Source organism: Marmota flaviventris, chromosome 11, assembly GCF_047511675.1.
Source record: "Marmota flaviventris isolate mMarFla1 chromosome 11, mMarFla1.hap1, whole genome shotgun sequence".
Classification (NCBI taxonomy): Eukaryota; Metazoa; Chordata; class Mammalia; order Rodentia; family Sciuridae; genus Marmota; species Marmota flaviventris.
Genome location: NC_092508.1, coordinates 2999287 through 3018793, shown reverse-complemented (window position 1 = coordinate 3018793; position 19507 = coordinate 2999287). Strand labels below are relative to the sequence as shown.

Sequence of the window (19507 nt, the reverse complement as noted above, 5' to 3'; positions counted from 1 at the left end):
CGTCTGCCCCAGGAACCCTTCTGCCTGGGGGAACTGGGCCTGCAGTAAGCCCTGGAGCAGTCGCCTGACCTGTGGCGCCATAAGCCAGGTGCAGAGAGCATGGAACGCAGTAGGGTTTGTCTGTGTCTGTAAACTGGGAGGCAAAATAATTCTGCCTTAATGGGCTGACTTCAGGGTTTCCGTTATGTTGAGCTCTCAGCCGGCCGTGCCAGGGAGCCTCCTGTCCTCACCATGGGGAGCCTTCCCTGTGCCAGCTGTGCAGGGCGTGTCCCACACGGTGCCCACACAGCGGTGTTGCCCAGTGTTGCTCGTTTTTCCCATAAAGAAGTCAGCATGGGTGAACGGGTCTGGGGAACCTGGCCCTGCTGGCCCCAGCCCTGGGAGAGATTTGATTCTTCCAATTAATGTGTGATGGTCAACAGTTGGAATCATTCATTCACCAAGTACTGGTCGTGACAGTCCTCACCTGCTCCCTGGAGGTTCATTTGTGAACAGACTGGACACGGACTCTGCGGGGGGTGGAGGGCCGGTGTGTCCTGCTGGGGAGACAGGCAAACTGAGAGGTGCTGTTTGAGATGAGACTGAAGATCTAGGGTTCCTTGGGCCTGTGATGAGCACGATCCCTGCGGACCTCCCAGCAGAGAGGAGGGTCAAGTACCTGGCGCAGGGGAGGTGGCCAGAGCTGTAGTGGAGGGGCCGTGGGCTGTCCTGAAGGTCTACTTCATGACACGTCAGGCTCTGCTCGGTGCTTGAAGCCCTAAGTGGTGTCCATGCCCGGCCTTCCCCAGCCCTGCCTTCTGCAGAGAGGGGAAGCACTTTTTTGAAAAACATGGAATGTGTCTAAGACTGGCTCCAAGGCAGAGCTGAGAGGCCACAGCTACAGACTGCGCTGTCGCTGGCACGGTCCTTCCCGGGAGTGGGAGAGGGTTGGAGATGAGGGGTAGGCAGGCAGAGACCCACGCAGGCCCTGGGCGGCAGCCTGGCACTCTGAGAACGCCACGGACAGCTCTGAACTAACCTGAGTCTTACTTTGTTTCCATGTGGAAAATAGAGAAGCAGACTCCTCCCTAGGTCGGCGCTGAGCGCCCTGTCCTCGTCCTCAGCTCCTGCGGGAGGCAGCTTAGGCCCTCAGTCCCTCCCACCACCCGTGCTCTGTGCACAGGCGAGGCGTGGCGGACACTCGGTGCCACTGCTCCTTCCTGAGGGCTCTGTGATCTCGGGATGTTGCCATCTATAGTGGGTGCTGTTGGCCGTGCCAGGCCCGGTTCCCTTCCCAGTGCGGTTGCTCCCTAACCAGCCTCTCTTCCTCTGCCCTGCGTGGGCCAGCTCTGCGACTAACAAGTGTGCTTCCAGCGGCCTCCATGCTCATTGCTTCATGGCTGACCCTGTTCCTTGTCTCTATCTGTGTGTCCTGCGGCGACGGCTAGCCCTCAGAGTACAGTGGCCACCTCAACTCCGGCTCCCGGGCCTCCTCCAGGGCCAGCTCGGCGCGGGCCAGCCCTGTGGTAAGTTGCCCCTGCTGCCCTTGCCTCCTGTCTCCTCCTGCCCTCGCCCTGCCCTTCTCTGTCCTTTACAAGTGACCCCTGTCTTCAGAGCCAGCATGGGAGGAAGGCCGAAGACCTCTCCACGTTTCATTTCAGGCTTAAATAAAAACAGGATTGAGGGAAACCGGTCCACATTTGGCTACTGTTAGGGGCATCAGGTTGTGTTGCTGAATTTCTCATGGACCATAAATGTAAGAAACTGCTGACCGTGCCTAGACGTGGGAGTCCCGGAGGGGAACCCTGGACGGTAGAAGGCAGAACATAGCCATGTGCGGGGTGTGCTGGTTTTTTCCTGTAAAATTTTGAAGGACTGCCTTCATGTTTCCTTTGAAATGTTACCAGTTGTTGGAACCAGTGGTTTTCAGAAGCCAGTGCAGACCTGCGGTGCCCCTGCCTGGTGTTCACCGCCTGTCGGCCCTCCACGGCACACTGTCTGTGGTTCAGCGCAGCTGGCCTGGCTTCAGGAAGCAAGGGCCTGTGGCTGGCCTTCTCCTTGTTAAGTGTCCTTAGTGTGGGTTGCCCGGGGTCTTCACAGCTGCAGACTCGGTCTCACCAGATCTGAGGCTTCATTTGAGGCTACTTGATCATCCTCTTCCCAGGGCCAGGGGCCCTCGGGGGCTGGCGAGCCCTGTGGAGACGGGCAGACGGCCAGGCTGCTCTCTTCCTCTCACTTGTATCCAGACCACCAGCCTCAGAGAAGCTTAGTCACTTAGCACCGTACTGCCCTGTGTTGGTGTCTGAAACCCAGGCCGTGCTCCTGGTAGTAAAGTAGCTGTGGAGCGGAGGGCCCGAGGGCATAGTGTCCCTCGCTGTGGTCCATGTTTCCCAGTGTGGTGCTGCCGGGTGGCTTGTTTTGAAGCAGCCCAGACCTTCACAGCTGTGGGGTCCACACCAGGATGGCTCCCTCGGTCAGAGGAGCCTGTGGGGTCCCTGGCAGCTCTGAGCCCCACGGCCTAGTCGAGCAGCCCCAATTCCCTGCACAGCCCAGTTCCCATGGTGCAAGGCCGAATGCCCTTCATCCCTGGTAGGCAGCCACATCTTGTGGCCTAGAAAGGACGAGAGCTCAGAAGGAGCAGGTGTTAGAGTGGAGGCCTGTGCCTGGTGGACACGGGGACTGCCCCGTGTGTCGCACACACACATACCCTGCCACCTGGTATCATAGGGGAGTCCGACCCACTGCCGGCCTAGAAGCCACGTGCTCGAAGGAGTCAGACCTGTGCACTGAGCACGTGGCTGCAGGTGCCACAGAAACTCGAGGCCCCGCTCCTGGCTGAGTCTCTCCCAGAGCCATCAACAAGATGTCCCCTCTTCAGCCTCGCGCAACTTCCTTGTTAAAACCTGACAGCCTCTTGTTACACTGCAGGCAGGTCGCTGCCATGCTGGGGGGCCCTGCTCACCAGGGCCTGCTGGGGGGCTGGGGGGCCCTGCTCTCCACGGCCTGCAGGTGTCCACCTGCGAGCTTGGGTTGTCGCACTGGGTGTCTCGTGCTCTGTGGCAGCAAAACATACCTGAACTTATCTCAGAGAGAGCAAAGGTTTTCCATGATAAATTTCATGTAGCATCACTCTCCTGATGTAGAGTACTCTCTTAAACACTCAGTTTTGGGAGGAAAAAAATAGGAGATTTTCAATTGATGGGGGAAGTAGCTTCACTTTCAAAGAATCCCAAACACCTTCCGTGCCCCCTACCTGGTGTAATCAGGTGACACGTGGAATCATAAGTCCTGATTATTTGACATCATTAGAAATTTTGTTTGGATTTATTCCAGCATCATGATGAAGTTTCAAAATGATGGCACCGTATAGTCACTTTACTAGAAAGACAAACCAGACGCAAATTTCTTTGTTGCATGCTTTCTAAATTTGTGGAAAATTAACTCCATAAAATGGGTGTAATAGTTGGGCTGGGGCTGGGGCTCAGTGGCAGAGCACTTGCCTAGCATGTGTGAGGCACTGGGTTCAATTCTCAGCACCAACAGATAAATAAAAATAAAGGTCCATCAGCAACTAAAAAAATTTTTTAAAAATGGGTGTAGTAGATGGCCCTAAACAGAGGGTGGGGTGGGGTAGTCTCTGTGACTTGGGCAGAGGAGGACTGGGCCCAGTTGAGTCCGGACCTGGAGCCCCAGCCTTCTCTTGGGGCTGGGGCTGTGCTGTTGTTGGAAAAAAACATGGTGTGGGAGCTCCAGCCTCTCCAGTGCTGGGTTTTCAGGTCATTATAGAGATAGGGCAATTCTTTCTTAGTGAGTCAATTGCTCATTGCACAAAGGTTGACCAGTAGTCCTCCTGTTGGTACATTTAGTGAGCAAAGATTAGAATCCCAAGGCATGCATGGGAGGGGCTGTCCTTGGCCTCATCCTGGCACCTCTACTGGTAGGGGACTGCCTGTGAGTGGTTTTCAGAGCCTTACAGGTGCCTCTGTATGGTGAAGACAGTTCCCAGGGGACACAGTTACAGTATCCTGTGTCTATCTTAAGGATGTGGGGCCAAGAGACTAGCATCTCCTTGGTATCTGAAGACAGAACTAAGCTAGCCACTCTTGCATCGTTTCCAAGACCGCTCCCCTCACATTGAATGGCACCATTTCTGTTTTCTGCGTCCTGAGGAGGCTACACCATTGTAAGGGGGCAGGTGTATATTTGGGCCTACTAGACCAACAGAAAGTGTTGGTGGGTGTGTTCAGCCTTGTTAGTGAGAAGAAGACGGGAAGGCTGTACCCAGGCTCCCTGGCCCTTCTAGGTCAGGGGTGGTGCCTGGGAGGCTGCATGGCAAAGGCCAGTGGCCCTCCAGCCTGGTCTGTAGGAGGGACGCTGAGCCGGAAGTGCACTGGGGCAGTTCAGATGTCACAGTCTCATTTCTGACTTGGAACTCTGGCCAGGCACATAAGCTTTCTTTTTCTGCTCTTTCTTTCTTTCTTTCTTCCTCCCTTCCTTCCTTCCTTCCTTCCTTTTCTTCTCTCTCTCTCTCTTCTCTCCTTTTCTCTTCTCTTTCTCTCTCTCTCTCTCTCTCTCTCTCTCTCTCTCTCTCTCTCTCTCTCTCTCTCTTTTCTATTTTCTGTTTTGTTTTGGTGCTGGAGATTGAACCCAGGGCACTTAACCACTGAGCCACATCTCCAGCCCTCACATCAACTTTCTTGAGCCGCACATGGAAAGAATAGTGACACCCTTAGGAATAGCCACCCCAGAAAGGCCTGGTTGATTTGCTTCTGCTAGCTGGAGGTGTCCAGGCAACACCATCATGCTGTGGAAATGATCCCTGGCCTGGTCTCCTCAGGGTGGGCCCAGGGTGCTTCTTGGGAAGTCGGGGCAGGGCAGCCCTGAAGCTCGGCAGGGACCCCACTCAGGTTTGGAAGATGCACATGCACCGGTGAGCTTACCTCACCCATCAGACGGGAAGGCGGGTGGGAGTCCAGGGGGCAGTGCAGACCACAAGAGAAGGTACAGAATGAAGCAAATGATGCTTGTCCCACCTCAAGGAAATGAAAGTGCCTCGGTGCCCAGAGTCTACCACCAGGGTCAAGACCTGAAGCTGGTACCCCGGGGCTGCGGTCCCTGAGGAAGCAGGGAGGTGCCACCCCATCCCAGAGGGACTGCCGCTCCTCACTCCCACGATTTCCCACTCTGCACAGGTGCCAGGTTTTCTGCCTCTCCAGCATGCCCTTGAGGAAGCTGTGATTTGGGTATTGATTGAGCACCTGGAATGTTCCGGGCATAGGGCCAGAGTGTCAGCCAGTGAAGACCCGCCCCTGCCCTCATGGGACACACAGACTGGGGCAGACAGACGCTATCAAATGAAAAGCACAGGCTGCCAGGGGAGAGGCAGGACCATGGAGAGGCGGGACTCTGGGTGTTCAGGACCCAGGTTGGACCACACGGAGCCGAGGGACTCTGGTGAGGCCAGCACATCCGCACCACAAAGCTCCTCGCTTCTGAAACATCCATCAGGAATGTCCCCAGTGGAGCCTGGACCCATGTGTCACCTCATTTATTCAGAGAAAACCGTGTGGTGAACTCGGGTCTCTGCCCATTTGAACTAGAAAAACAAAGGTCACTGTGTGAAGACTCAGGCGGGGACAGGTGGCACTGGACCTGGAGTTCCAGGGTGAGTGCCCAGGATATTGTGAACTCTATTGGATATAAAACCCAGACTCTCCCCGCCCCATGGGAGACCTCACCATTCAAATTGCCCTGAAATGAATGTTTCTTGAGTGGTGTCTGCTGCTGTCACTTTGTTTTGAGGGACGTTGCTTCAGTGATCCTGTTTCCCTCCTGGGGTTGGTGTGGCCTGGCTGAGAGTGGGACACCGTGAGAAAAGGTCCCCTCTATGCCTGGTCCTTCTGCTGGGGTCTCTGTGTGTGAGGACAGGCGCCCACAACCATTCTGACTCTGGTGAGTGGGCGAGCCGGTGCGCTGTGGCCCTCGCCATGCCCAGGCAAGCCTGTGAAGGGGCCTCATCTGGTCGCTGAGCAGAGGGGATTCCTAGATCACTCCGTGTGCTGCTCTAGAGCACTTGTTTTTGAAAGGAAGTTCAGCTGTGAACTGAACTTCCACTGAAATCTCTTTAGGAGGGGCTCTGTCCAGTAGTTCTGAACCCTGCCTGTCAGTGGTGACATGGAAGGTGCACACACCCCTGTTGATTGGTGTGCCTTTCCACACTGACCTCCAGTGTCGGACACCATGGGAGAGCAAAGGTTCTGCAGGGGTCCTGGGTCCATCCTCAGCCCGGGTCCTGCAGCAACCATGAATGCTTTTAAAATTCTCTAATTTTCAGAGATAAAAGTTGTGTTTTATACAAAAAGAGCTCCATCTGTTTGACTCACCCTTTTGTGCCAGGGGCTTTATGGGAAGGGCACAGCCACATGACAGCTTCTCTCTGACCTGACCCCAGACCTGGCCCAGGCTGCCACCTAGTGGGAGCTGGTGGTGTGACGGCTCCCTGGGCCTGAACTGGGTCCCCCTGGGCTCTATGTTAATTTCTGGTGTTGAGGAACACTGGGACGTCCGTGTGTCCCTTCTAATTTGGAAAACAAAGTGGAATTTGCTGTGATATGCTGAACAAAGATTAGTTAAGTATGCGTTTTCTATCTTTCATTGAGAGCTTAATTTAAAATATTTTTCCTACATGGTCTCCACTTAAAAAATACCCCCCATTTTCATATTCTGAGTCCATTGCACACCTCAGAGCAAAGACTTTTTTGTTTGTTTATAGAATGAGCCACTATGGTTTTAGGGCTTTTTAATTCCTTGTTTGGTATTTTTACAAATACCAGAGAGAGAAAGTGCAGAACAAAGGGCCCTCCCCTCGCCCCCCCCCAAAAAAAAAGCCAGCTTCATTGGTCTGCCACCCATTCCTCTTCATCTTTTTTTGCAAGAAATTCTTGAAAAAAAAAAAAAAAGGGCAAAAAGCAACCACCTGGGGTGGGCCTTGTAGGCACGGGTGCCTCTGTAGGGGAACCCGCGGGTCGGGAGGCAGTTCTTGGTGCACAGTCCCCCTCTATTGCCGGGAGCAGTAGAAAAGGAATGGGTGTGGCGCAGAGAGCAACGGCTGCCCGTGGAGATGGTCCTTTGTGCCCCGTCCAGAGCTAGGCCACCCTTGTCTTGGTCCTCTGTTCCACAGACTCAGGAAATAGGTCCCCGCAGAGTAGGTGCTAGACAGTTTGCTGACGTTCTAGTTTGGATGAAGTTTCAGGAGTATTCTCATTCCCACGTGGAGAGAAAACCACACTTGAAATCGTCCTCAAAGCTCAAGGCTCTGGGCTCTTCCAGAGATGATGAGGTACAACCATCTGGTGGGGTCTGCCTCAGCACCCCCAAAAGTGGTCAGGCCAATGTGGCATGCACATCTGAAAAGTAATGACTCCAGTGTGCTTTCGGACACACGGGGCATGTGGTGCCTGTCATCACAGAGCCACCGTCTTTACCAGGCCTGCGGGCGCAGCCTTGGGTTGAAAGGACATCAGAGGAGAGCTGCATAGGAAGCATCAGGAGACACGGGCCTCTGCCTGGTCCCTGGAGGACAGCGGCCATGGCTAAGTGGGAAGAGATGCTCTGGGCAGAGGGACCACCAGGAACAAAGCCCCTGCCCCAGCCCAGGGGCTTATTCAACAAGCTGGGGAGTGAGACTCGGTGGCCTCTCTGCTCTTAGGGTGCTAAGGAGACAGATGAGCACAAAGCTCACGCTGAATCCAGGAGTGTGGAAAGGCAGGTGAGACCACAGGAGGCCTCAGGACAGCCCCGGGTGAGCCTGGGTCTGTGGAGCAGCAGACCCTGGGCATCACCAACCTGCACCAGCCAACCTCGGAGCTTCTCTCCCTTGCATTAAAGGAGGGTTCCAGGTGATTCCACTTGATCCCCAGGTTGGCTGATGCACCAAAACTCTTTGCCATATTATTTTAGTCTCAGGTGTCTCACCCTTGGAGAGGAGTTGCCACAGAGGTGGCAGTCATTGGGCCTTCTTCTTGGGCACTGATGATGAAGGCCTGGTCTTCTGGCCCAGCGAGGATGCATGGTGGGCAGATAGGAAGTGGTCGTTTGGAGGAGGCCATCTTGTGCCATTTGTGAGAACCTGTGCAGAGAGGGACATTGGTGTCCCTGCACCAGCATCATTCTGAGCTGTCTGTGTTTGTAAGCCCAGCCTTGGACAGAGTTCAGTTAAGATTCCTGGAACTGCAGTCCAAACTGTCCATGGTGTAAAATGCAGAGGTGACTGCAGTGTCTCTAGCCACCATCCAGATGGGCCGAGTCAGGGGGGTGACCTGCGTTTGCTGTTTGCATCTTTGGCTGATGCTCTGGCTACCAGAGGTAGCACCAGGGACCTCAGAGGGAAAAGCAAGAATGTGGACACCTGAAGATAAGTGCAGCCTGTGCGGGCCCAGCAGGTGGGGAGGGGAGCTTCACCAGGCCAGAGAGGACTTGGTCTCTTGTTGCATGAGAGCAAAGAAAGCAGCAGCCCCAATGCCATCCTCAGCCTCTGTTCAAAAGGCCCTGGCAGACCTGCATCGCCCTGGGCTTGACACCATGCACACCTTCTGGTAGCACCAGAGGATGCGCCCTGCCCCACTGCCGCCCAGATTCCCATGGGGAAATAGGAGAGGGGCCTCAAGGAGACCACCTCCGAACAGGAAAGAGGGCAAAAGCCAAATTCTTGGCTGTTGTTAGTTTACAGAGGAAGTTAATGTTTTGTTTTATCATCTTATCCCCTAAGTTCATATCCATTTAATGCTTTGAAGTATTTAATATTTGCCCATTTTCTTTTATAGGTTGAAGAGAGACCAGAGAAAGATTTTGCTGAGAAGGTATGGAATTTCTCAGTCAGCCTCTGCCATACGCTGTTCATCAACCTGGAGGGTCCCAGAGCTCCCCTTTGGAACTGAGAAGAAAGCGTGTTGCTTGGTGTATAGTAAAGACGTTGGACAGTGCATGACAAGGCCAGGAGAGAGGGCCACCCCCATGGCGTCACATCCCCATGGGGTCCCTGTTCACACGCCATGTGTGTTGGACAATGGAGGCCCAACACAGCTAGGCTAGACAGAGCCCGTGGTGCCCGTGAGCACTCAGAGCAAACCGGCCATTCACTGTTGCTCCCCACATGCCCACAGATGACCCCCCATCGGGAAGTGGAGTTAGAGTGGGGCTGTGCGCCCTTGGGCTCATCGGGAAGGTGGGTTGTGTCTGCATCACGTTTACCTCACACTTTGCAGGGGTCTCGCAACATGCCGGGCTTGTCTGCAGCCACGCTGGCCTCCCTGGGTGGAACATCTTCCCGGAGGGGAAGCGGAGACACCTCCATCTCCATTGACACCGAGGCATCCATCAGGGAGATCAAGGTAAGGGGCGCTCTGCCATGACAGGAAGGGGCCTTTGTGAAAATCCGTCTTCAACTAAAAGATGTGTTTGTAAAGCTCTGGATCTTTCTTCGAAGTCCTGTCTCCACTGCCTCCCCTAAACAGTATCTCATAACAGCGAAAGGCAGTGCAGAAGGCGTCTCCTGACCCCATCTCACCCACCAGGGCAGACTGTGTGCCCACCCTCACGCCCTCGTTACCAGCCACGTGCTGTTGGTGGGGTTGTTCATCTCTGGGTTCTGCTACGTTTTTTGGAGTATTTGGACACTTGCTTGCTGCTCACAGACCACACCAAGCCTGGCACACAGCCTTGCCTCTGAATGTCCCCTCCCTCTCTCTGGAACGCGCCCTTAGGTTCTATTTATAATGTGCCCTCGCAGGCCTCAGTGTATCTTAGCGACTTTTTTCCACTAGAAGGTGGATATGACATATCCCTGGCATCGAGGACGGTGCCAGGCACTTGGTAGCATTCTCTGTGAGCAAAAGAGAAACAACCTAGTGGTATTTGTTCAAGTACCTAGGGCCATTGTGCAGGCCAGGTAAGCAAGCTTGGTGTCCTTCAGAGGACAGAACCAAGACACCGGAGCTGAGGCAGCTGGGCTTGGCTTCTCCTGTGGAAGAACTTTATAATAGTCAAAGCTGGTTAAAAGGAGGCCTGCTCCCCTGGTGATGTCTGAGCAGCTGGATGTCGTTTGCCCAAGAGGACAGAGAAGGATTTAAGCATCCACTGGAGGCTGGACTGGGTTACCTTGAAATTACCTTCCAAAGTCTATGTATTATGAGTATCTGAAACCAGAACAGATTTTCTCTGGAGGGTAGGGGTCCTGGGATTAAACCCAGGGGCACTTTACCATTAAGGTATATCTCCAACCCCCCTGCCTTTTTTTTTGAGACAGTTTCTTGCCAAGTTGCTGAGGCTAGCCTTGAACTTGTAATCCTTCTGCCTCAGCCTCCCAAGTCTCTGGGATCACAGGTGACTGTAGCCTCTCAGCACATGGTGCCCGTCTCTCTCTCCTGGAGGTAAAGCTCTGCGCAGTCCTGTTTTGTCTCAGCTCTTAGTCTGTGAGCACCGTTCATCCGTCCAGCAAACTAGACTTGCTGAGAGTCTGGCTCATGCCGGACGCTGTCCCAAGCCCCAGGATTTGGGGGGTGAACGAGACAGGCAGGCAGGCATGGAGCTCCATAAGAGCAAGTGTTGCCGACTCCTGCGCCTAGCACCTCACTGTGTCCTGCACAGAACCAGGTCTCTCAGTGCCTGGATGGATTGCTGAGTAGGCGGCAGAGTGCTGGTGCTATTTCCAGAAGTTCCAGTTTTTAAAACTATAACATCAGAAAAGGTACACCCAAATTTTATAAAATAGTGTAGAAATATGAGACATACCTAAATCTTAATCTTTATAAGATTGATGTTTATCTTATTTTCCCTTAACATTTCAAAGAGAAAATGTACACTCAGGCCACCCGAATAGCAGACGCTGCTCAGGCACCTGAGCTTGAGGTGTGTGTGATCTCTGCTGATTTTTCTCTTTGACGTCATTTGCCTACTGTGCCATTTCCCCCAGGAACTCAATGAGTTAAAGGACCAGATTCAGGATGTAGAAGGCAAATACATGCAAGGACTGAAAGAGATGAAGGTACCAGTTTACAGAAGGGTGGGCTCACGGTACTAACCCACCCTAACTTCAGAAAATCCCACAGAAGTAGTTCCAGGTGCACGCCCAGTCTGAAGAGGCCCAGGCTGTGGATGAGCTTGGAGTGGCGGGCGTGCCCGCGTGATGTGTCCCCTTCTCCCAAATGCAGCGTCTGAACCCAGTGTCAAAGGTGCAGCGCCCCAGTGGGAAGGCCACCCACACAGCCCAATGGCCTTGCGCTCACCACCCTACCCCAGACTTGCACCCCGTCTCTCATTTCCCTCTGGAACAGCAGAGTGTGGGGAATGTCCTTGGTTCCCTTTGCTTTCTGAAGTCCTTACACACAAATGTGCTTCCCTTGATTTGCTTCTCAGAACATCTGGTGTCCACCAGCAGGGCCATCCTAACACGCATGCCTTTGAAGCATCCAGACTGTTTGCATGCCGTGTGGTCACAAGTGAAGCAGCAGCCAAATCTGTGTCTGAGTGTGTGCACGCTCCTTTCAGAACGGGGAGTTACTTCACTGTGCCCCAGGAGACTTGGTTGCCCTGTCCCTTGACAGTAGGTGAGAGGTTCCATAGAGGCGTCATCCAGGAGTGTGACAGGCAGACCCTCCGGGCAGCTCAGGGCAGTCAGGATGAAGCCAGGGCTGGTAAATCTGTTACTTCCTTTTTGGCTCTCAGAAAGTACCGAAAATTGTCTAAATTCAGTGTCAAAGGACACCAAACAAAGGAAGCAACACATGTCACATGACCATTCCTCATTCTCTTTATTGCCACCTCTATTTCCTCCAAAGGGAGGAAATCAAGACTCTGGCTTTTGACTCAAGTAAAACGGGAGCAAGGGGAACCACTGTTCTGCCCACAGAGTTGCCCTGTTTGACCTGCAGGGCTCCACCAGCGCGGCCCTCACGCAGCTCCGCCCGGCACCCTCTGCTCCGGGCCACGTGTCCCCCACCTCTGTCTTTAGCCCTGCGCAGTTTGCACCTGGAGACTCCACCCTCTCTCTGGCAGCACCTTCCCACAGTCATGTGTTGGGACCTGCAGGTGCGGGGAGCTCCTCTTGCTGGCCTCTTTCCCTGGGCTGGGATGAACTGTGTCCTTCCAGGACTTTCCCAGTGAGACTTGTCTGCCTTGTTTCGTTTCCTGATGGGTCAAAATCTGAGTCACTGTTAATCGTTTCCTGGTGCGTGAGGCAGAACTGGGGTGACTGCATTGCTTGTGGTGGGGTTTAGTCTCCCCCAGCCACTGGCTCTTTCCCAAATTCCAGCCACATGTCTCCAGGGATGACTTTAGGAACCTGTTGAGCAGCCCTGACACCTTGGTGGGAAGACTGGCTGCTCCCCTGAGCGGCCCCTGGCTTGCACCCTGTGTTCCTCCTGCCCAAATGAGAAGAGAGTCAAAAACAAATCGTCTGCACAATGAGAACTTGGTCACCTTGAAAAGGGGGATTTCCGTGTGTGGAATTGCCATGTGCTTCTCACTGTGACACATTTTCCCTAAGAAATGACGTCTACACTAAAGGCTGAGTTTGGGTGTTGCTTTTTTTTTTTTTTTTAAAGAATACCAAATTAATCTTTGTTTTGACTTTCTTATCACAATTTCAAAACTATGCTCCGGTTTCTGCAGGACTCACTAGCAGAAGTGGAAGAGAAATACAAGAAGGCTATGGTTTCCAATGCCCAGCTAGACAACGAGAAGACCAACTTCATGTATCAGGTTGACAACCTGAAGGACACGCTGCTGGAGCTCGAGGAGCAGCTGGCTGAGTCTCAGCGGCAGTACGAAGAGAAAAGCAAAGTAAGCTGTGGTGTGTACAGGGCGCAGCGCTGGCCGGGGCTCGGGGGCTGTGAACGGGCTGCCAGGGGCCCTGGAAACTCCAACAGCTGAAGACATCCCGTGCTCTTTGCCAAGTGCCCTTGAAAGGTTGGCTGTCATTTCAACACGTAAAGCAGAGGCAGTTTTACTAGGGAAGGTCGTTGTTTTGCATGGAAGGTGCTATCCTAACCATGGATAAGCATGCTTGCAAAAGAACCAACATGCTTGGAAAAGGCACAGTTAGATGATTCCATTTTCCTATTGGCATACATTTTCTGTTGCTTCTCAATAACATAGAGAAATAGTTAAAGGTATCAAAGGTGTTAAGAAAATCGTATTTATTTTTGGCTGATGGGGAGACATGGTTTATCCATTTAAGAATTAAATACCTTTATTTAAGCTCAGAGAAGAGTCTTATTTGCACTTGCACTAAGAACCACTGGGATTGGTTTGCTGTTAACTTATGTTATTGGCATCAGCCTGTTAAAGTTAATGACAGTTGACCTACTGGGGTAGCGGAGCCCAGCCGTTCTTCAGGAAGAAGGAATACTTGGGTTCTGTTTGTTTCAGTGGTACCAGGGTTGAACCCAGTGATGCTCTATCACTGAGCTACATCCCCAGACATTTTTATTTTTAATTTTTGAGACAGGGTCTAGCTAAGTTGCCCAGGCTGACCTTGAACTTGGAATCCTCCTGAGTAGCTGGGATTATAAGTGTGCAATACCACACCCAGCTAGGAATACTTGGTTTTCCTATTTGTAGGAATTAGGTGGTTTATCAAACCCTAGAATGTCATCCAGTTCTTTGGAGAGTATTCTGAGATGAACAGAGAATTTAATATGTGAATGTCATCGTCATCTTTTAAACTGATTGTATGGTCAGAATCCCAAGTATTAAAACCAAGGTCCCATCACCAACTCAAAGGCCTACTTCTTTGCCACAGGATCATGTTAGAAGCTAAAAGGAATTTTGCACACAGTTCCTGACAGCCGAGCTCTGAGAGTGTCTCATGAGGCCCGAGGACATGGTGGGGGTGAACAGAGGCGTGCTGTGGGCCCCAGTGCTGGCAGGCACGGTAGAGCATTCAAACCCTAGACCACCATCCTTCAGGCCCCATGAAACGGAACACAAACCCTCAAGCCTAACTCCAGAGAAGCTGGGTGGTGCTAAAATGTGCTCCCAAGATGGGGACAGGGTTTACAGGAAGGCCCTTGTCACGTAGCAAGGAACCAGCCACCCCAGGCTAAAGAAAGAGGGTAAGCAGATGCTGGCAGGGCTAGCAGAAGCCAAGGTTGACCCTTCCCAAACAGCCTGCCTACGCGGATCCAGGGACATTAGTAGTGGTTGTGCCACTACTGTTGTGGGCTGCAGAACAGAAAAGCCATGTGACCCGGTCCCTGGACTGGGCCTCGTGCAGGGGCTGGACGCGGGGCAGGGTGCCCTGCAGGCGCTGTGCTTGCCCCCACCGCCCTCTCCTGCCTTGTCTTAGGAGTGGCAGCTCTGGTGTGGAGTCGGCAAGGAGGCTGCTCGGATCCCCTATTTCCACGGTGGTTTGCTTTTCAAATCGGGCATCATTTTCTCCTGGCCCTGTGCAGGGCTCCTCATCCCAGCTCCACATGGCCCTGGGGACCCAGAGAGGAACCGGGAAGCTGCGAAACTCCTCAGGTTGACTTTACAGTCTTCTGAGGGAAATGCGTGGGATGTGCTAGGGTGACAGAACAGGCCTTTCCTCCCTGCAGGAGTTTGAGCGGGAAAAGCATGCCCACAGCGTGCTGCAGTTCCAGTTTGCTGAGGTCAAGGAGGCGCTGAGGCAGAGGGAAGAAATGCTGGAGGTAGGTGGCAGTTTCCTTTCCTTTTGGAGTTGGAGCATTTGTTGGTTTTAGCTCAGACTGGTTCAGACCGACTCAGACTGGCTCAGACGGGCTTCCCTCAGGCCAGAGCTGCGCCTCAGTCTCTCACAGTTCTGGAGGCCTCCCACTGCGGCCTTCTTGCTGTGTTCTCACATGGCAGAGGACACTCATCCTGTCAGATCAGGGTCTCACCTGCCTGACCTCATTGAGTACCAGGGTGATGCTAAAGGGAAGTGCCTCTCATGGGTGAAGATTCTTATTCTCTTGGTGGTGGTGTGCTTGTTTGGGGACATGTGGTAGACAGAACAGTGCCCCCCGGCGCCCCCCACCCCCCGTCAAAGACGCCCACATCCTGATCCCTGGAGGTTGTAGGTGTGTTGCCTGACACAGCAGAAATGACTAAGGTAAAGGCCTTGGGGTGTTAACCAGGGCCACTGCTGGGTCTGATACGATCACAAGGGTCCTTGCAAGGAGAGGCCAAAGTAGGGGACGTCAGACCCAAGCAGGGAGTGGAGTGATGGGAGGAATAGCCAAGGCCAAGGAATGTCTAGAAGGGTTCTAGAAGGGGAAAAAAGAAAGACCATCTCCCCTGGAGCCCCCAGGAAGGAACACAGGCCTGCCCCTACCTTGATTTTAGCCCATAAGTCTCACTTTGAACTTCCAGTCTCCAGAACTGTAAGAGAATAAATTGATATCGTTTTAAGCCATTTAGTTTGTGGTGATCTGTTACAGCAACAAGAGGAAACTAATACAGGCATGTACCACATGACATTTCAGTCAGCAGTGCACCACAGGTACAACCCTGGTCCCACAGTGTCTCAGCTAGTGTCACTGTAGCCATCTTGCTCTGTGGCAGCCCACTCTGTGGCATTTGCACAGTGAAGATGTCATCTCACAATACCTTTCTCACACTGAACCCACGATGTCCGGCAAAGCACAACTATATGGGGTTGGGTTTTAATTTTTAAGTTAATCAGTACTTTAACTGGTGACTTTGGGGTGAGGATTCACCATGGTAGGTTTTCTCCCTGTACTTCTTAGAGCTGAGAGTAAAGCAAGGGAAAGCCCTCGGACACCGGTGAGCTCAGGGCTGATGAGGTGGAAACGGCCCCTTGTGGACTCACTGTCCGAGCTCTCCGGGTATCCAGCACCAGGCCCTTCTTCCTGCTTGACGCTTTACCTGCTTTCTTTCCATCTGTTCCTTTCCTCAGGAAATCCGACAGCTACAGCAGAAGCAGGAGAGTTATATCAGGGAGATTTCTGATCTTCAGGAAACGATAGAGTGGAAAGACAAAAAGATAGGGGTAGGATTCTCAAGTTGAATTGGGCAAGCGGCTTAGCAAACAGTTATTGCAGAATGTTTGGTTTGCAAAAGCTTTTGTGTGGGTGCATGCAACCCCCGTGTGACACAAAATTAGGAACAGAGTTCATGCACTAACTTAGCAAATTGATAGTAACTAAGATTTGGAGTTGACTGCTTTCCCTGGCTGCATGGTGAGGGGCCCAGGACACGGTGAGGGAGGCCTCTGGGCACTGCCTGGAGGTCACACCTCTCAGAGGTCCCTGCTTGGCCTTGCCTGGGTTTTTTCTCAGAAGGGTTTAAGGAAACTATGGGTAGCAGGAGCTGCACCCCACATAGTTCTACATCGAAGTCTCCCCAGGGTGGCCTCCTGAGACCCACTCCCTCTGCAAAGAGGCAGCCCACCCACGTTCAGCAGTGACAGATAGGAAGACAGGGACCCCACAGAGCCATAGTCGCAAAGGGCTTCTAAAACATAGCAACTCACATGACCCAGCCCTGATAAAGGCCTAGCGGTGTGTGACCATGTGTCTGCAGGTCCACTGTGTGAACTGCACCCTGGCTGCACTTTACACACCCAGCAGCACTTAGCTAGGAGTGCCTGTGCACAGATGCATGTGTTCAGACTGCTTTACTTTTATCAGGGACAACAAACACCCATAATCTATGTGTAAAAATGACGGAAGAGTTCCCATTTGGGGGCTCTTCAGCACTCCTCTTGGTTCTTTGTTTGTCCCTCAGTGAAGTGAACACATTGCTCGTGGGGACTTCAACACCGTGCGAGTGCAGGCCGAGCTAGCACTCGAGGCCATGAAGCCGCCTCTGGTTTCCACGAGCATGCTCGTGAGGTTCCAGAAGCTAGCACCCTGCGCCCGGCCATCGCACAGATGCTTGCTGCCTGTTCTGTCTGCTCCTTAGGCATCTTTCCATGTCTGGGCTGGTTAGTGTGTGGACGGTAGAGCCGCCTTCTCGCTGCTGCTCCTGAAGTAACTGCTCTTCTTGCCTGTCTTCTTTCTCTCTGCTCTGCTGCACACTCAGGCCTTAGAGAGGCAGAAAGAGTTCTTTGATTCCATAAGAAGCGAACGAGATGATCTTAGAGAAGAAATAGTCAAGCTGAAAGAGGAATTGAAGGTATGAAGTCAAAGTCTGTTTAAAAATACCCCGGTGGCAACAGCCAATTCTGGGCTTCTGTGACTGTGTCAGCTGTGTCTATACTGTGACATTGGTGCGCGCAAGGCGTAGTTTCACTGCCCTGAGGATTCACATGTGCAGATCGGGGTCATTTGGTGCTCACAAGCACAAGTGATCTTGGGAGGAGCTCAGGTTTTCAGCTCTGGGTGGTTTTTTTTGTTGTTTTTGTTACCTGAGTTTTCCTCATACTCATTAGTAAGCCTTCTAGAATATTCCTCCAGGTTGGAAAATGTATTTGTGTCCTTGGAATAAAGCCTCCCCTCATAGACTTCTCCTGATGAGCAGTGTCTGGGCTAAGTGGTGGGGTTAGGCCCATGCTTGAGACCCTGAGACCTTCCTGGTCCTGGGAGAAGGACAGCCCACATCCTGGACACCATGTCAAGGGACCTGCAGCTGCTGGCTTGAGACAGAGTAGAAGCCCAGTGGGCAGCAACTGGGGGGGGCTCTGGAGTGCTGCAGGAGGGAGTGTTGAACAAGGCATGGCCCTGGTGACACCTTCAGTGTCGGGGACATGTCAGTGTCTGCTCTTAAATTCCCTGGTCAAAGCCAGAGCGATGAACCCGCAGGGCACAGGCCTGAGTCAGGTGGCCAATGATGCTCCTCAGAGGCTGTGCGCGCAGCATCGGAGAAGAGCTGTGAGGCAGGGGGGCCGGCAAGTCAGGACCCCAGGGCTGCCAAGCGTCTCTCCGTGTCGTGGACATGCTCATTCTTTTGAATGCATGCAGCATTCTGGACCCCTTTTAATCCCCCCAGCATGAGTCTCATTCCTTCCAGAACACCCGAGCAGGCCTTTCTCTCAGGGCTGTGTGGCTGAGGGGCACTTCCCAGGGACGGCTTGGTGTGCCACTTGTGGCAGCTCAGGGGCTCTTATGCCTGGTTTAAAGGATCCCTGTTGAAAGTATCTTGTCACCAGAAAATTAGGTCCCAGATAGGAGCCCAAAGGAGGCAGCATGTGGAGGAAGCCACCACAGACTTGTGTGTTGGTGGAGCACTTACAAGCGTGGTGCCCAGGCACCTCTGCGTCCCTCTGGAGTTTCCCTCTCCAGGAAAAATACTTTCCTTGTTTAAGATCATTAATAAAAAAAAGTTTTAACTTGATATTTCTGAGTATTACAGTGAGCCTGTTTTTGTTCCCAGAAACATGGAATAATCCTAAATTCAGAAATAGCCAACAATGGAGAGACTTCAGATACACTAAACAATGTTGGGTACCACGGCTCCACCAAGATCACTAAAGAGGAGTTAAATGCCCTCAAGTCGGCCGGGGATGGGACACTGGGTAAGTATGCGTTCCTGATCCCTTCATCTTTCAATCAGCATTGGCTCACATTCCATGCATTTTTAGAATTGAAGCAATCGTAACTGATCAATTAACAGTCACACAGCATGCCATTTGTTCTGTCACGTCATGGTAATTTCCTGCCAATCAGTGTGAGGGCCCACACGCGTTGTCTGGCATGCACCTCCTCCAGCTTACCACAGTGGCTCAATCCACGTACCTCTGCGTCTCAAAGCTGTGAGTGTAAGGAGGGACCAGCACTGGGTGACCGTGCTCTCCTCAAATCTGTGCCAAGTGTGGCTTCAACCTGCTTCGTTATGGAGCTATCAGATCAGAGCAGCGGAGGCTGCGAAGCAGGTTAGGTGGCCGCAGGGGCCTGCCACGCTGTCACAGCCTGTGCCCCGCTCAGCGTCCCGCAGGCACGAGGGGCACACGGAGCACACACGGGTTGTGGGTCTCCACCCAGCTGGGTGGGGGGCAGGCAGTCCTGGGTGGTGGGTGTGGCCAGGGTGTAGGAGGCCTTGGTCGAGCATGCTCCTTCAAATGCCATGCCCTTGCTTCCGCACGAGGATCAGGTGGTGGAGTCCAGTGGATCATGGGAGATTTTATGTGATTTTTCAGCGACCTGCAGCAACTCACTAATATTCATCATACAGTCTGGCTTTGGAATAACCCCTCAGCCTGAAGCTGCACCCCCTAAAAAAGGCCTGGTCTGTCCCTGGTACCAGTTGCCTTCAAGTTTTTATCAGTGAGGCTGGAATAAGAGAGAGCCCATGATTTTTAATTGCAAATTAGAAGTTTTCAACTTATTTAGTTTTCTTTATGCAAATGTGGAAACCTGTAGGCTTTAGCTTCTCAGGACTCACCTCCCAGGGAAGTCCCTTTTTATCTTTACCACTCCTAAAGACACAGCACTTGGAACTGTGTAAAAGTTGTTGGGAAGGAAAGGTGAATTAATGAATTGCCATCATGCCTTTAGAAGGGGTGCTGAGCAGGTAGGAATTGACCATGCTGCTCTTGTCCAATAGCTGTTTTGCATACCTTTTATAACCA

General features: G+C 52.7%; 1 protein-coding gene across 27 annotated transcripts in view; it reads left to right on the top strand.

Moving 5' to 3' along the window:
• Lrrfip1 (LRR binding FLII interacting protein 1) overlaps positions 1-19507 on the top strand; it is a 127718-nt gene that overhangs the window by 94483 nt on the left and 13728 nt on the right. For 13 of the 27 annotated variants that reach the window (XR_011709217.1, XR_011709213.1, XR_011709210.1 and 10 more), the window contains 7 exons: positions 8802-8837; positions 9243-9368; positions 10949-11020; positions 12646-12816; positions 14574-14666; positions 17023-17115; positions 18313-18454. Coding sequence is in view for 8 of the 27 variants with exons in the window: in XM_071619513.1 (XP_071475614.1) it covers positions 8802-8837; positions 9243-9368; positions 10949-11020; positions 12646-12816; positions 14574-14666; positions 17023-17115; positions 18313-18454 (733 nt within the window). In the remaining 19 variants the exon portion in view is untranslated. Of the gene's footprint in view, positions 1-1427; positions 1506-8801; positions 8838-9242; positions 9369-10948; positions 11021-12645; positions 12817-14573; positions 14667-15895; positions 15989-17022; positions 17116-18312; positions 18455-19507 lie in introns of all 27 variants that reach the window. The other 14 variants (XR_011709221.1, XR_011709219.1, XR_011709222.1 and 11 more) reach the window with 5 other exon arrangements.